Source organism: Dipodomys spectabilis, unplaced genomic scaffold (assembly GCF_019054845.1).
Source record: "Dipodomys spectabilis isolate Male_0828 unplaced genomic scaffold, ASM1905484v1 ptg000365l, whole genome shotgun sequence".
NCBI classification, from domain to species: domain Eukaryota; kingdom Metazoa; phylum Chordata; class Mammalia; order Rodentia; family Heteromyidae; genus Dipodomys; species Dipodomys spectabilis.
The window spans coordinates 9,850,759-9,866,864 of record NW_024871042.1 but is presented as its reverse complement, the minus strand read 5'-3'; the positions used below and the strand labels follow the sequence as shown (position 1 = coordinate 9,866,864).

The 16,106-nt window shown below is 38.8% G+C and overlaps 1 protein-coding gene across 1 annotated transcript in view; it reads right to left on the bottom strand.

Moving 5' to 3' along the window:
- Positions 1-16,106, bottom strand: part of Trank1 (tetratricopeptide repeat and ankyrin repeat containing 1) — an 81,161-nt gene that overhangs the window by 12,484 nt on the left and 52,571 nt on the right. Inside the window, exons 14-17 of the mRNA XM_042666428.1 lie at positions 13,920-14,119; positions 13,511-13,648; positions 7,025-7,168; positions 5,294-5,450 (exon numbers count right to left, since the gene is read on the bottom strand). Coding sequence (XP_042522362.1) covers positions 5,294-5,450; positions 7,025-7,168; positions 13,511-13,648; positions 13,920-14,119 — 639 coding nt within the window. The remainder of the gene's footprint in view (positions 1-5,293; positions 5,451-7,024; positions 7,169-13,510; positions 13,649-13,919; positions 14,120-16,106) is intronic.

The window sequence follows — 16,106 nt, the reverse complement described above, 5'->3', positions numbered from 1 at the left end:
TTTATTTTATTTTATTGAAAAGATTCGGTACAGAGGGGTTACAGTTACATGAATAAGGTAATGAATACATTTCTTGTCAAACATTGTTACCCACTCCTTTATTTTTCTCCCACTATTTTTATATTTATTTTTATTATCATTAAATGGTATAAAGTTTCATTTCCACATGTCAATTTATGAGGACAATACTCTGACACATATATGTTAGTGGAAACAGACTACCAAAACCAATCTGCAATCTGTCCTATCTGTTCCACTCTAGCCTGCCGCTGATTCTCTGGCCCTTAGAGTATCACCATATGAGTAACAATGCACAGCTTCATGAAACATAATGGAAAGACAATGAATGTTAGGACAATGCTGACAGCCAAATCAGAGATATCTAGCCCAGTAAAGAGCAACCAGTGGGGCAAGGCAGGCAGGCATATTTAGAAGGTGTAAAAACATATATTAAACTTCATAATTGATCCCGCCCTGCTCTCTCTCTGCTAGTTTCCTGAGGAATGGTGCAATGATGATAGTACAGGTCTTGTTCTGACTTCATGGTACTATTACTGACTTACTGAAATTTCATTCACTCAGCAAAACCCTTCATTACCTCTGAAGAAAGTAATGAAGTCTGTAGGCACCATGCTGAAGAAATGCAACTTCTAATAGTCACCGCACTCAGTCCCCCACCATTCCCCTGCACAGTGGAACCTCATGCAGCTATACTTATGAGTAAGACTATACTTGCTCTTCTTGCATTACTAATGCTACCAAAAGACATACATTGAATGCCCCTTGTTAATCATATTTGGGGGTTATAAGGAGTATGCACTACAGGGAAGATTGCTAGGGTCAACTCATTCCTTTTCCTTTTGCTGAGGAAGCAAATACCAATGGAGAGAAAGTATAGCCTAAACAAGGTTATGTAACTACTTGGGTAGAGAGGTTTTTGGAGAAGACTAGTTTTTCAGGTCTTAGAAAAGAACAGCTAATCCTGGTCCCAAACTAAGTCACCAAAATAGACTTTAAGAAACCAGTTGAGAAATATTCAGAAAACCTAAAAACCCCTACAGTGACCAAGTCCTTCCCCTACCTTAGAGACTGAATAACTGATCCTCAAGAAATAGGGTAATTAGGATGATAGGCTCACACCTATAATCCTAGCTACTCAGGAGGTAGAGACTGCAAAAATCATAGTTCAGGTTCAGCCCCAGCAGAAGTTTATTAAACTCCCATCTCAATGTGTCTGTCATTCCAACTATGTGGAAAGCATAAATAAGAGAATCACAGTCCCAGCCAGCCCAAAGGTTTCAAAGTAGTAGAATGCTTGCCTAGCAAGAATAAGACTCTAAATTAAAAATCCCAATACTAAGAAGAAAAAAAGGGGCAGAGAGGGGGAAGTTGAAAAGGGAAGGAAAAGGGAGAAGGAAGGAGAAAGTAATTTTCTCCTTCATGAAGGGTGTTTATTTCTCCTGTCTGGAGAACTTCATTTCATTTTTTAATTAGTCTTTGCAAATTATATAAAAATAATACATAACAATGACTTCTGTAAGCCCTGTAAACAGCACAAAAGGTATAAAAATGAGAAGTTAAAAATGTGCATAGCTATTCAACGGCTCCATGCTAACTAATCCTAGCTCCAGGGGTAACCACTATAAACAATTTACACCAAAAATAAGAGATGTAAAGATCCTATTACCCATAATTAGGAGCTGAACAGATACAGATAAAGTCCTGACAATTCCTATTTCTGAATTCTTGTTTTGTGAAACTCAGGAAATAAACAGAAAAGACATCTAGATATATGTTTAGATGCATATATATGTAAGTATTCTATTCTGTTGTATGTTAAACACAGTCTTGTGTGTGTGTGTGTGTGTGTGTGTGTGTGTGTGTGTGTGTGTGTGTGTGTGTGCGCGTGTGCGCTGGTATGGAAGATTGAACTCAGAGGCTTTTGCTCTCTCAACTTTTTTGCTCACGGGTGGTTTTCTACCACTTGACCCACACCTCCAGTCCAGCATTTTAAAATATAATCTTACTGTTATTAAGATATTGTAAAGAAGATACATAAGTCAGGTAATGAGTACATTTCTTTTTGAACAATGTCATCTTTTCCTTCCCTCTCCACCAGTTTCCCCCTCTTGTCGCTGCCTACAAGTTTCATAGTACATTTTCCACATAGTATCTACTGAGTACCATGACTGCATTTGTTCATCCTTCCTCCCTCTATTTCTGCATCTCTCCTCAAAAGACAGAAAGAAGAAATAAAAAATCTAAAACAAACAAAAACAACAAAACCCATGTTTCCATTTCCTCAAATTAATTTTGATAAATAGTATTTTAAATGTTCACAGGTGTTGTACCTTTGAGTTCCTCTCCTAAAAGCATCCTCTTTTATTCTCCCTGTTTGTGTGTGTGTGCCTAACGTCCTGTATAATTTATCATTCCTCAGTGTATTTTAGATATATGAGAAAAAGCATGTGTCATTTTTCCCCTGAGCTTGGCTTACCTCTTTTAATCTAGGTCCATCCATTTCCCTACAAATGACATAATCTTATTCTTTCTAATGGATTAGTAAAATTCCATTGTAAGTACTGAATTTTTTTTCTATTCATTATTGTAGGGCATCTGGGCTGTTTCTGAAATTTGGCTATTTTGAGTAGTGCAGCACTGAACATGGATGTGCAAGTGTCTACAGAATCCTAACTTGTAATATTCTGGGTAATATGCCCAAGAGTGATGCAGCTGGGTCTCAGGGAAGTTCTATGCTTAGTTTTTTGAAGAACCACCAAATCACCACATCCCTGCCAGCATTTATTGTTCAAATTATCAATGTTGGCCGATATAACTAGGTTGAGATTGAATCTCAGGATTTGCATTTCCTTTATGGCTACGGATACTGAGCATTTTTCCATATGTTTCTTTGCCATTTTTCCTTCTAAGAAGTCTCTCTTTAGCTACTTTGACCACTTATTGACTGGTTTACTCATTTTAGGGGTGAGGGGGTTATTTCTTGAGCTCCTTGTATACTTTGGATATTAGGCCTTTGTCAGATGGTTCACCAGTAAAGATCTTCTGGTAAAGATCTTCACTGGTAAAGTCTGTTGGTTATCTTTCTAGTTTAGTAACTATGCCCTCTGCTGTGCAAAAACTTATTTTGATGTAATCTCGTTGAAGTCTCCTTTCTGCTGTGCCCCTGGGATTCTTTGCAAAGAGTTTCTGCCTACGCCTACAAATTCTAATGTTTTTCCTACTCTCTCTTGTAATTTCAAAGTTTCAGATCTCACATTGAGATCCTAAAAGTATTGAAGAGGTTATCTTTTTTCCACCATATATCTTTGGCTTCCTTGTCAAATTTCTTTTTGGGTCTTCTAGTCTGTTCCATTAATCTTCAGGCCTGTTTTTGTACCAGTTCCAAGCTGTTTTTGTTATTATAGCTCTGTGGTACTTGATGTCTGGGGCTGTGATATCACTAGCTTTTTTTTGCCTAAAATTTCTTTGACTATTGAAGGTCTTCTGTAATTCCATATGAATTTTGGGTTTTTTTCTCTAACTTGTTAAAGAGTATCACTGGGGTTTTGATGAGGATTACATTAAATTTGTAGGTCACCTTTTGCAGTATGGCCATTTTGACAATATTAATTCTACTTATCTTCCATTCAGCATTTTGATGGTGATTAGAGATAAGAGTATTGGAGATTTTATGTCCAAGCTGGCTCCAAACCACAATCCTTAGATCACATCCTTCTGAGTAGGATTATAGGTCTAAGCCACTGGTACCTGGCTATATTGTAGTTTTATTTGAATAATATATAGCTATTTAAAAATAAAATCATTCTACTTGTACTGCTTTATAGTTTCCTTTTGTCAACTAATAATATCTTTTTTTTATTTAATTTTATTTTATTTGTGAACATACTGTACAGAGGGGTTACAATTACATGGGCAGGATAATACGTACATTTCTTACCAAGCATTGCAGCCTCCTCCTTTGTTTACCCTTCACATCCCTTCCCAGCCTCCCCCTTCCCCCTCAATCCCAATCCTTCTCCTTCCCCCCCATTACCCCCCCCCCCGAATATCTTGAACATCTTTCCATATCAGTAAACAGAAATCCTTGTTCTTTTTTTTTTTTTTTGGGGGGGGTGTCCAGTCGCAGGGCCTGAACTCTGGGCCTGGGCGCTGTCCCTCAGCTCTTCAGCTCAAGGCTACCGCTCTACCACTTTAGCTACAGCACCACTTCCGGCTTTTTTTTTTCTTTTTGCTTATGTGGTGCTGAGGAATCAAACACAGGGCCTCATGCATGCAAGGCAAGTGCTCTACCACTGAGCCACCTTCCCAGCACTTCCTTGTGCTTTTTAATGGTTAATGGTATTCTGAACATTTAGGCTGTTTTTCTTTTTTTTTTTTTTTTTTTTAAATTTAATTTAATTTAATTTGTGAACATACTGTACAGAGGAGTTTAGGCTGTTTTTCTTATGATTACAAACAGGGCCATGTAATCTCTATATTTATAGACATTGCCAATATGCTTCCCAAAAGCTCACAAAAGTCCCATTTTATCTAACCTTTGCCCATAATACATACTTAAAAAAAATAGTACAAGGATTTGAATTTAGAGCCTTGTACTTTCTAAGCTAATACATATAGCTGAGCCATACCTCCAGTATGGCCAGCTACTTTTAGGACAAGATCTCACTTTCTACTTAGGTACATGCCTGAGCCTAATTCTACCTTCTTTCAGTCTTCTCATAATTCTGAGATCACAGTCATAAGCCACCACATTCAGCTTCTTGCTTTTCTCTTTTCTCAGTAGAGACAGACTCTCTCAGAGTTGTTCTGCCACAGCTGGCCTGCAACTGCAATTCTCCCATTTTCAGTCTTCCACGTAACTTGGGATACCAGGCCCATGACACCACACCCTTGAGAAGGAGTCTTGAAAACTTTTCTGCCCAAATTGGCCTCAAACCTTCATCATCTCATTCTTGTCCTCCCAAAAAGCTAAGATTACACCTTTAAAGGACAACTCTCTGAAGAAGTTAATCCCCTCAATTCTACTTCAACCACTTTCTGACACACCTTAACATATGAATAGGAAAGTGCTTTCTCAGAAGATTGTGAATAGAAAAAATAAGCTACATCCTCAGCTGGGAGTGAAACTTAATGGTATAGCACTTGTCTAATATACATGAGGCCCTAAATTCCATCTCCACCACTGCAAAACAGAAAATTTAAAAAGGATATCCTTTAACCCCAACTGTAAGAACAGCTGAAGGAGGTATTTCTTCCTATAATAAGATCTTACCTTTATTTTCATCTGTCTTCACTACTTGAACAAAATCTCTTCTAATGAAATATTTGAAAGCAGGAGATCGTTTCTCTAGGTTTTCATCGAAGATCCAGAGGTTGACTCGAGCCCGGGTGATGGCCGTGTACAGCTTCTTCAGCTCTCCATTGAGTAGCTAAAGTCAAGATTGAGGATAAACATGAGCTCTGTAGCACATCATGATACATTTCAAGTGTCTTATTTTTGAAAAATAAACACACTAAAGTTTAAAGAAGTCTAGCACAGTTGTGAATAGAATACCAAGATTTCAGACACTTCAGAACAGGTTAAGTGATGCTCTAAAATGAGCCAATAAGAAATCTCACCCCTTTCCAATAAAAAATAGAAGACAATATACCACAAAGAGGGCACATCACCAGTATCAGAGGATTCTTGACTTTGCTGTCATTTTTTAAGTGTTAATTTTGAAATAATTATAGATTCACCAGAAGTTACAAAGATAGGAAAAAAAGACATACTAGATATATTATATATACATCATATATGTGTGTTTATATGAACTATATACTATATATAGTGTGTCCTTCACTCTCAGTTTATTCCATTGGAATACACATCTTACACAACTGCTATGACATTTTATCAAAATTAAATTAGCCATAGCATCTAACTGTCATTAGTATCAAATTACTCAAGACCTGCTCTGTAGCTATATCAAGAAATCTCTCTTTCTCTCTTTCTCCAGGCCCCCCTACCCTTTCTCCCCTTTGTTCTGTTTTTCTTTCAGTAGTCCTGGAGTTTGAGCTTAGGACCTTGCATTGGCTAGGCAGGTGTTCTACCATTTGAGTCATGCCCTCCATACCAAGATTTCTGATTAGTAAGTAAGATGGTGGAATAGAAGCTTCTACCCTGCAGCTCCACAAATGAGAAGTTTGGGTGACAAAGGACAGGCTTTATGTCAACAAAGAATGAGAGGAAGCCAGACACCAGTGGCTCATGCATATAATCTTAGCTACTCAGGAGACTGAGATCTGAGAATCACAGTTGGAAGCCAACCTGGGCAGGAAAGTCTGTGAGATTTTCATCTTTGCTAACCACCAAAAAGCCAAAAGCGGAGCTGTGGCTTAGAGTGATAGCCTTGAGAAAAAAAAAAAAAAACAGCTCAAGGAGAGTGCCTACGCCCTGTCTTCAAGCCTCAGGACTGGCACCCAAAAAAAAGAAAAAAGAAAAAGTCTTTGCCTGACTTACATAACTTTAACCCCTGTTTTTAACCTTCTCAAATACAAATAACTTAAAAAGACAAAAAGAAAAAGAGGGAAAGCATTGAGAATCTCAAAGAGGCAACAGCACAGATAAAAAACTACACTGAAACAGAAAAAGCCACTTGGAGTAAACTAGGACACAGCCAACTCTGGAAGTAGGAGAAACCAAAGCCACAACAACAAGGTAAGCCAAGTGGCCCCTCGTGACAGACTCTTAGTTCTCAAAAAATGATTTCTCAATACAGTGAGTGTCAGGGGTGAAGGTACTGTCCCTTTCCACTTTCAGACTACTGTATCAAGCCCAACTTTCTGCTAAGAGAAAGGGAGTTTCCTGGCACTGACATATCTGCCTTTCCCTTCCCTTCCCTTCCCCATTGTTGATGTAAAAAATAATGAGGCAAGTTCAAGGTTCCATTTTTCATCTCATCTTCCCTTCTAAACCTTATGTACTGATGCTGTGTCAAGTAAGTATATGGCAAAAACTCACCTTGTATATTTCTGGATTTACCATGAGGGATCGAGCCTGAGAAGAGCTAGGTTTCTCCAAGGGCTCTTCAGCCAATGGCCAGTTTCCCTCTCTGGAGTCAGATGGCGGTATAAATGAGGAAATGATCTTCCATTCTTTGTAAGCCTGAGCAATAACAAATTTAAAAAAACAACAGAACATGGTGTTTTGTTTTCTTTTTTGGTCAGTTGTGGGGCCTGAATTCTGGGCCTGGGCTCAGTCCCTCAGCTCTTCAGCTCAAGGCTAATGCTCTACCACTTGAGCCACGGTGCCACTTCTGGCTTTTTCTGCTTATGTGATGCTGAGGAATTGAACCCAGGGCCTCGTACATGCAAGGCAAGCACTCTACCACTGAGCCACCTTCCCAACCCCCAGAACATGTTTTGAACAGTTTTTACCAAGCTTCAAGAGAATTGAGCCTCATGGGATGTGGGGGGAGAGAAGCAAGCTTTCAGCCCCAGCTGTGAGGAGGTGACAATTCTGTGGCTTCAGAATGGATAATAGATGGCTAAAGTTGCAGAGGCAAAGACCAAGAAAATTCACCAGACACTGGCCAAAATAGCAGAAAATGAACTGGATATCTTATGGGAGGGGACAGGAGCGAAAGACTGGGAGAGATGATAAAAGGAGAAAAATTGTTCAAAAAGAAGTGTACCGATTATACCTGATTCGTGTAACTGTAACCTCTCTGTATATCAACTACATAAAAACAATTTAAGGAGAAAAACAAAGGAGGGGTAACAATGCTCAACAAGAAATGTACTCATTATGGGACTGGGAAGGTGGCTCAGTGGTAGAACGCTTGCCTTGCATGCATGAGGCCCTGAGTTCAATTCCTCAGTACCACATAAGCAAAAAGAAAACAGCCGGAAGTGGTGCTGTGGCTCAAGTGGTTGAGTGCTAGCCTTGAGCTGAAGAGCTGAGGGACAGCGTCCAGGCCCAGAGTTAAGGCCCCACGACTGGACCGAAAAAAAAAAAAAAGAAATGTACTCATTATCTTACTTAGGTAACTGTAACTCCTCTGTACAGAATCTTTATAATGAAATAAAATTTAAAGAAAATAAAATAAAAACAGGTAGTGGGCTGGACTTGGCCAGTAAGCTGTAGTTGGCAGACCCCGGCAAAGTTAATGTAAAATGTCAAGATTAGATGCAGCATGTAGAATCCAATTTGTTTTAATTAAAGACTTCATATTATACTGTCTGGTAAGCATTAGCTGGTTAACTCTTCTTTTTTTTTTTTTTTTTTTGGCCCATCGTGGGGCTTGAACTCTGGGCCTGGGCACTATCCCTGAGCTCTTCAGCTCAAGGCATGCACTCTACCACTTGAGCCACAGTGCCACTTCTGGTTTTCTGGTGGTTAATTGAAGATAAGAGTCTCACAGACTTTCCTGCCCAGGCTAGCTTTGAACACAATCCTCAGATCTCAGCCTCCTAAATAGGATTACAGGCATGAGTCTCCAGTGCACTGCTTTTCTTTTTATACAATAGTAGCTGTGTGCCTAGCTGCCAGGCAGCTGAGATCTGAGGACTATAGTTCAAAGTCAGAGAAGGCAGGAAAGTCCATGGGACTTTGATCTCCAACTCACCACACACACACAAAGGCCAGAAGTGGTGGGGCGCTGGTAGTTCATGCCTGTAATCCTCGCTACTCAGGAGGCTGAGATCTGAGGATCATGGTTCAAAGCCACCCTGGGCAGGAAACTCCGTAAGAATCTTACCTCCAATAAACTACTCAAAAAAGCCAAAAGTGGTGCTGTGGCTCAAGTGGTAGAGCACTCACCTTGAGCAAAAAGAAGCTCAGGGACAGTGCCCAAGCCTGGAGTTCAAGCCCCAGGACCAGCAAGAGAGAAAGAGAGAAAGAAAGAGAGAGAGAAAGCGAAAGGGAGAGAGGGAGAAGGAGGGAGAGGGAGAGAGAGAGAGAGAGAGAGAGAGAGAGAGAGACACAGAGAGAGTGAGAGAGTTGTACAAGTAGTAGAACACTTGCCTTGAGCAAAAAACTTCAGGGACAGCACTCAGGCCCTGAGTTCAAGCCCAGGATTGGCTCAAAAACAAAAAATATTTATATAATGTTTCAAGGATATCCAAAAGATGAAATAGATACAGATGATTACCTGGTTTAGGTTACCACTAAACCATATGGTTAAACTAACTTAATTAACTTAAGCATTCTTTTCATTTTAATTGTATATATTAACTGTACAAAGGGTATAATATTTAGATTTATGCATAGAATACATATAATATACTTAGATCAATTCAATCTATTTCATTGTCTTAGCCTCCTTCCCTCAATACTCCTTACTTTTTCAAGTTTTCAGTTGGTTTCATTATGCTATTTTCATACACATACATAACTTACTTCAACCATATTATTCACCCATCACCCTCTCCTTCCCTCCACTCCCCTCCCACTGATTATAATTGTGTCATTATTCCTTTGTAGCTCTAGATTTCACATATAAGCAAAAACATGCAATATATGTCTTTCTGAGCTTGCCTTGTCTTGCTCAACATGATTTAGTTCAATTTATATTCCTGCAAACAATAGAATCTCACTCTTCTTTATTGCTCCACTGTGTATATATGCTATGTTTTCTTTACATATCAGTTGACAGGCATCCACACTTATTCTATACATTTGCTATTGTGAATAATGTTATTATGAATATGGGTGGTCATGTGTATCTATTGTATGTTTACTTGATACATTCCTTCAGATATATGTCCAGTGGAGATTACAGCAGGGTCATGTGGTAGTTTTGCTTTTAGCTTTTTATATTAATCTCCAAACTGGTCTCCATAGTAACTATACTTATTCATTCCCACTAATGATGGGCTCCCTCAAATCCCATTGCCATATCCTTGTCAGAGTTTGTTATTGTTTATTTGATAATAACTGTCATCCTGAGAGGTGAATGGAATCTCAATGCCATTTTGATTTGTATTTTCTTATGGCTAAGGATGTCACACATTTCTAAATGCATTTATTTGATATTTGTACTTTTTGAGAAATGTCTATTCAATTTATTGCTCTGTTTATTAATTGAATTACTTGAACTTTCCATTATTACAATTTTAAGACCTTCATATATTCTGGACATTCATCTTTGGTCTAAGGAATAGCTGCCAATGATTTACTGCCATTCTGTATGTGGTCTCTTGATTCTGGTAAGCATATTTTTTATTATTTTTATTGCAAAAATATTGTGCAGAGGGGCTGGGAAGGTGGCTCAGTGATAGAGCGCTTGCCTTGCATGCTTGAGGCCCAGGGTTCGATTCCTTAGCACCACATAAGCAGAAAAAAAAAGCAGGAAGTGGCGCTGTGGCTCAAGTGGTAGAGTGCTAGCCTTGAGCTGAAGAGCTGAGGGAAAGCACCCAGGCCCAGAGTTCAGACCCCACGACTGGACCCCCCCAAAAAAAAATTGTACAGAGGGGTTAAGTTACTTGAGTAAGGTAATGAGTACATTTCCTATCGAGCATTGTTATGCCCTCCTTTGTTTTTCCTCTACCACCTCTTTCCTCCCCACCTCTCCAACTCCTCCCCCTACAAGTTCTTTTCAACATAGTGTTTTATACATCTCATTGTTACAATGGGTCAGCCTGTATCCTTGTTTCAGCATTTTGTTATTTCCCTTCCCCTTCCCAAATTAGAAAAATGTATATACAAGATGCAGCATACCAGAACTAAATACAGTGAAAACAGGGGTTATATCCAATAAGCATGTCTTGTGCCAAATTTTTTTAAGATGAAGCATCTGCTGGTCAATTCTTGTTCTTATTTCCTGAGCAACTGGAGTCCTATTGAGAAAGCTTACCTATGCTTATATCTTGAAGTTTTTGTTCCTGTTCTTTTCTTGAACTTTCAAAATTTCAGGGCTTTGGAAAGGGAAGAAACATATAAAAGTCTTCCAGATTCTTCCCTTAGGACCAATAATTGTGCAAGAAAAGGCTTGGATTCTACTAGCAAGGCCATCATTAGAAAATTCAGCTTTCAAAGATCTTTTCATCCCATTCACACAAGTGCGAAAGACAGAAGTATAAACGGTAATTCCAAAGGCACAATGTCTATGTGCCTCTGATCATATAAAATAATATTTATGGAAATGAACTCCAGGACACAGAAAAAATGGTAATTCTTGTCCCAAATATCCAAGGTAGTTGAGAGTAACTAGTCTATCACTCTCCAAAGATGAGGCACTATCCTACAAGCAAAAGGATTGTTGTGACTACTTCTTATACCTTTACCATAGTAATGTGGTTGAACGGGCAAAATAGATCCCCTAGAAAGAAAAATCACACACTATAGCAATAAGGATCTTCCTTCACCAGTGTCCATGGCAATCCTATGCCTAGGTGACAGATGCTGCAAGACCCTGCATGCCTGGAACACAAACAAGGAGGATGAGAAAAGCTCTATGGTTCCAATTACCTTCACTCATCCATTTGGAGAGAATCCCCAAATTCTTATGGATATGTATTTTCTGATTTTATTTGAAAAATTCGGTAGAAAAGGGGTATACATAGAAATGACAATGATAATGGGAAGGGGTGGGAAGGGGAAACAAAAGAGGAGGCAACAATGCTTGGTAAGAAATGTACTCATTACTTTGCCCATGTAATTGTAACCCTTCTGTACAATATTTTCACAATAAAAAAAGAAATGACAATGAAATACTCATTGTGAAAGACTTTGGAAGACAATTCATATGCGAAGCTTTAAAAGAAAGGGAATAAAAAGGAAAGATGTTCAGTACTGAAAGCATCTGAGTTTGTCTTCAGGCTCTGCTACCTGTATTATGACTATGGACAATTTACTTAATCTCAATACCTTCTGCTTAATTCTATAGAATGAAGGTGACAAAAATACACATAACCGGGCTGGGAAGTTGGCTCAGTGGTAGAAGCACTTGCTTTGCATGCCTGAGGCCCTGGGTTCGATTCCTCAGCACCACATAAGCAAAAGGAAAAAAGCCGGAAGTGGTGCTGTGGCTCAAGTGGTGGAGCGCTAGCCTTGAGCTGAAGAGCTGAGGGACAGCGTCCAGGCCCAGAGTTCAGGCCCCACGACCAGACCCAAAAAAAAAAAAAAAAATACACGTAACCTCAGAGGACTGCTGGAGTAAGACAACACACTGACAAAACATACTGCATAAACTGTAAAGTGCCCTGCAGAACTAGCTATAGATATTAAGGAAAATGTGGCATTAAAATGGCCAAGGAAAAAAGTAATTTTTTTATTTAAAAGGTCAGCTCTGGAGCAGATTTTAAGATGCCAAAACCAACAGTGCTTCTGACTTAGATAAGAAGCAACCTTTTCCAGTATGTACCATATGAAATAGGAATAATATACAAGAAGGACCAAGACACAGACAGCTAAGTTCCCAACAGCTAATATTCCCCAACATAGCTAACAGACCATCTGAGTCCACAGTAAAAGATGGTGATAAAAGAAATGAGTCACAACTACTTAACAATAAAAATAAGGGACTCACTATAGGAAAGAAGGAAGGAAGGAAGGAAGGAAGGAAGGAAGGAAGGAAGGAAGGAAGGAAGGAAGGAAGGAAGGGAGGGAGGGAGGGAGGGAGGGACGAAGGGAGGGAGGGAGGGAAGGAGGGAAAGAAAGAGAGAAAGAAAGAAAGAAAAAGAAAGAAGGAAAGAGAGGGAGAGGGAGGGAGGGAGGGAGGGAGGGAGGGAGGAAGGAAGGAAGGAAGGAAGGAAGGAAGGAAGGAAGGAAGGAAGGAAGGAAGGAAGGAAGGAAGGAAGGAAGGAAGGAAGGAAGGAAGGAAGGAAAGAAAGAAAAGAGTTGCTAAAACCCTAGGAGAATGGTCTTGAGTTGGTGGCTCTACCAAAAAAAATAAACTAAGTATAGGTAGGAAAACCATCATAAGGATTCAGGAGCCATGTTAAAGCAATGACTAACACAGAGGTAACTAGTAGTCAATCCAGGGACTCTAGCTGCCATGATCTGCAAGCAGCAATAGTGAAGCCATGCCAGATAAGGGTTCTTAGGCAGGGATGGCTGGCCTTCGCCCCACATTACCTGACTCAGCAGGCAAGAACCAAGACTCACTTGCTTCCAGGAGTTGTCTTTTTATGAATTGACCATATCCAGTTCTGTTCTAACAGAGTGGATATTACTAACCTTAACTTCGTTTGTAATCCTCTCATTACAACTTGCTCCAACTTTAGTATCCCCAAGAACTAAACATAACAGTAATAACAAACTGGGCATGAATATAAGAGAGCCAGTGGAAAGCACAGGGAGAACTAGCTCATGCCATACAGTAAAGCAACCCATTGTCAAAATCCATATCTAAATATGCAACCTATACAATAAACAGACTGTTGATCCAAAACACAAATAGGCACTGAAAATAAACTCTTGCCTTGGATCCAATTTTTTTTCCCAGAGTACAATTTCAGCTAATACATAGACTTGGACTGTTGAAAAGAATTCAGTATGACATACCTCAGAATCAGTAAAAAAGTTGTAAAGAAGGACATCATCAAATTCCAATCCTTTTGCTTCATAAACAGTTAGCACAAGAGCTAATCCCAGCTCTTCTGGAATTTTCTCCTTTGCCATTTCATTAGCAACAAGTATTACCTTAAGCAAAACAAAACAAAACAGCATCAGATTCATTTTTTTTTAAATGGTAAAGCTCCAGCAGGACATAGGCTACATCTTTACAGAGAACTAGCCAAAATAAACTTAATCAACTAGGACCTTAGAAATGTTAATTCTATTTAGTCACTCATCTATTCTTGGTTAGAGGTTACTGAATTCTGCCTTACAGAATAATATACCCTCTCAAATCTTTTTCAAACTGCAAACTTCCCTTTTTATTTTTTGAAATATACAATACCAAGAAGCGCACCTGGTGAGCACCAAATTCAATAGGCTGGGTTTTCCTTTTGTTCCCTCGTAGCAAAATTGCCAAGTCGCTTACACTACAAGACTCCAGGACAGTTGGTTTGGGACCATCAAAGAGGCCAGAATCCCTTGGAAGGCGATCAAAAGATTCTGGGAAATAGAATTGGAGTAAATCTACCACTCCAGATGCCAAATTGAGGATGCCTGAGATAAAATAGAAAATACATGTCAGATACTGCCAACATGTCTGAGGATTTTTGTGTTTTTTCAGTTATTTTGTTCTTCAGAAATTGTTTTGCTGTTTTCTTCCTGAGAAACAATATTGGGGAAAAAAAAGAAACAATATTGGCCCTAGAAGTATATTAGTTGTAAGCTAATTTCTGGTCCACACTTGCTTGTCACTGTGACTCACTAATCTAGGTACAGTGGTTGAAGGCATAAATATGTTGCTGTGCTGAGTTTGTGTGACCTCATTCCCAACTTATAGTCATATTTTATAGAAAACTACCTTCTAAAGTAGTCAAGGCAGAAATGTAATCTAAAAAATTAGAGCTGTTACTGTGCCCATAGAAGGGACTAGGATAGAATGTGATAAGAAAACATGATTGGCCCTTACACAGCACTGGTTTCCATGGTACCAGCAGTAATAGATGTTAACTAGGGACAACAACCAAGCCCTTTACTGCTCTTTTCCTCAAGGTTTACACCTAGCTGAGAGAAGACTACACAAAGAATAGTTGTCAGAACAGGAAAAAAAAATTCCAAACAGCTTTTCCTATGGTCTCATTTCTTATCTGAGCTCTGTAGGGACACTGACTAAAGCTTACCATACAACAGTCACTCTCATGAAAATCTTCCACTTAATCCTCACAACAATCATGAGAGACAATCACACTTTTATAAATGGGATTTCCAAAGTTAATAAAAACCTCAAATGATGGAATCAAAATTTAGATCTTCCTGCATCTCTCTACTTCTTGGGGGCCTTGTGCCCTTTGCCTAACACCAAATCAATTGCAATGATCAAGGCAGAACACCATGAAATGGCCTATGTGTCTCTAATGCTATTATCAAATATCACAACTATTAAAAAATACAATCTAAACAGGCACCTAATGGCTCACATCTATAATTCTATTCAAGATGTTGAAATCTGGAGGACCAAGGTATAAAGCCAACTAAGGCAGAAAAGCCTGCAAGACTCCATCTGCAATTAACCAGCAAAAAGTCTGGCTGGAGGCAGCCCAACTGGTAGAGGACCAGCCAAGACAAGCAAACAGAAGGCCTAAGTTCAAACCCCATAATAGAAAACATTGTGAGTATTAGGAGAAATTGATTGGTGAACTTAAGCAAATCATTAAAAGTTAGTAAGAACCAGTCTTGCATTAATTAGGGAATCAGAAAAGGTCATAAAACGTTATTGTAGTGAAAAACTGGAACCCATTTGAATATCACTCAAGAAAGTAGATAGTTTTTTATATTCAAGGATTAAGACAGTTAAATCAAGAAAAAAGAATGAAGTACAAATATATACTATAACATGATAAATCTTGAAACATTATCTTAAGTAAAAGATAAATGAGTGGCACATATTATATTATTTCATTCATATGAAATGTCTACAACAGGGCCAATCAATAGAAATAGATAAGTGATTCTTTGCCTTGAGGTGTGAGGAAGATGATCTGAAGTGGATGCTAAATTATGATGCTTCTTTCTGGGTGATGAAAATGTTCTGAAATTAGGTAATGGTAATGGCTAAATTCCTGTGAACATTTTAAAAATCACCAGTTGAACAATTCAAATGGGTGACTTTTATGCTATAAGAATTTCTGTCTAAAAAAAACAAAACACTAAAAGCTGGTCTCCAGTGGCTCATACCTATAATCCTAGTTACTCAGGAGAGGCTGATATCTGAGGATCACAGTTCAAAGCCAGCCCAGGCAGTAAAGTCCATGAGACTCTTATCTCCAATAAACTACACAGAAAAAGCTGGAAGTGGTACTGTGGCTCAAAGTGGTAAGGCATTAGCCTTGAGTGGAAGAGCTCAGAAACAGAACTCAGGCCCTGAGTTCAAGCCTCACATCTAACAAAAAAAAGAAACTAACATATAGGGGAAATATCTACTAAACAATATTTATTCACTATATATCAATAAATATTATGTAATAGCCAGGTATAATACACATTT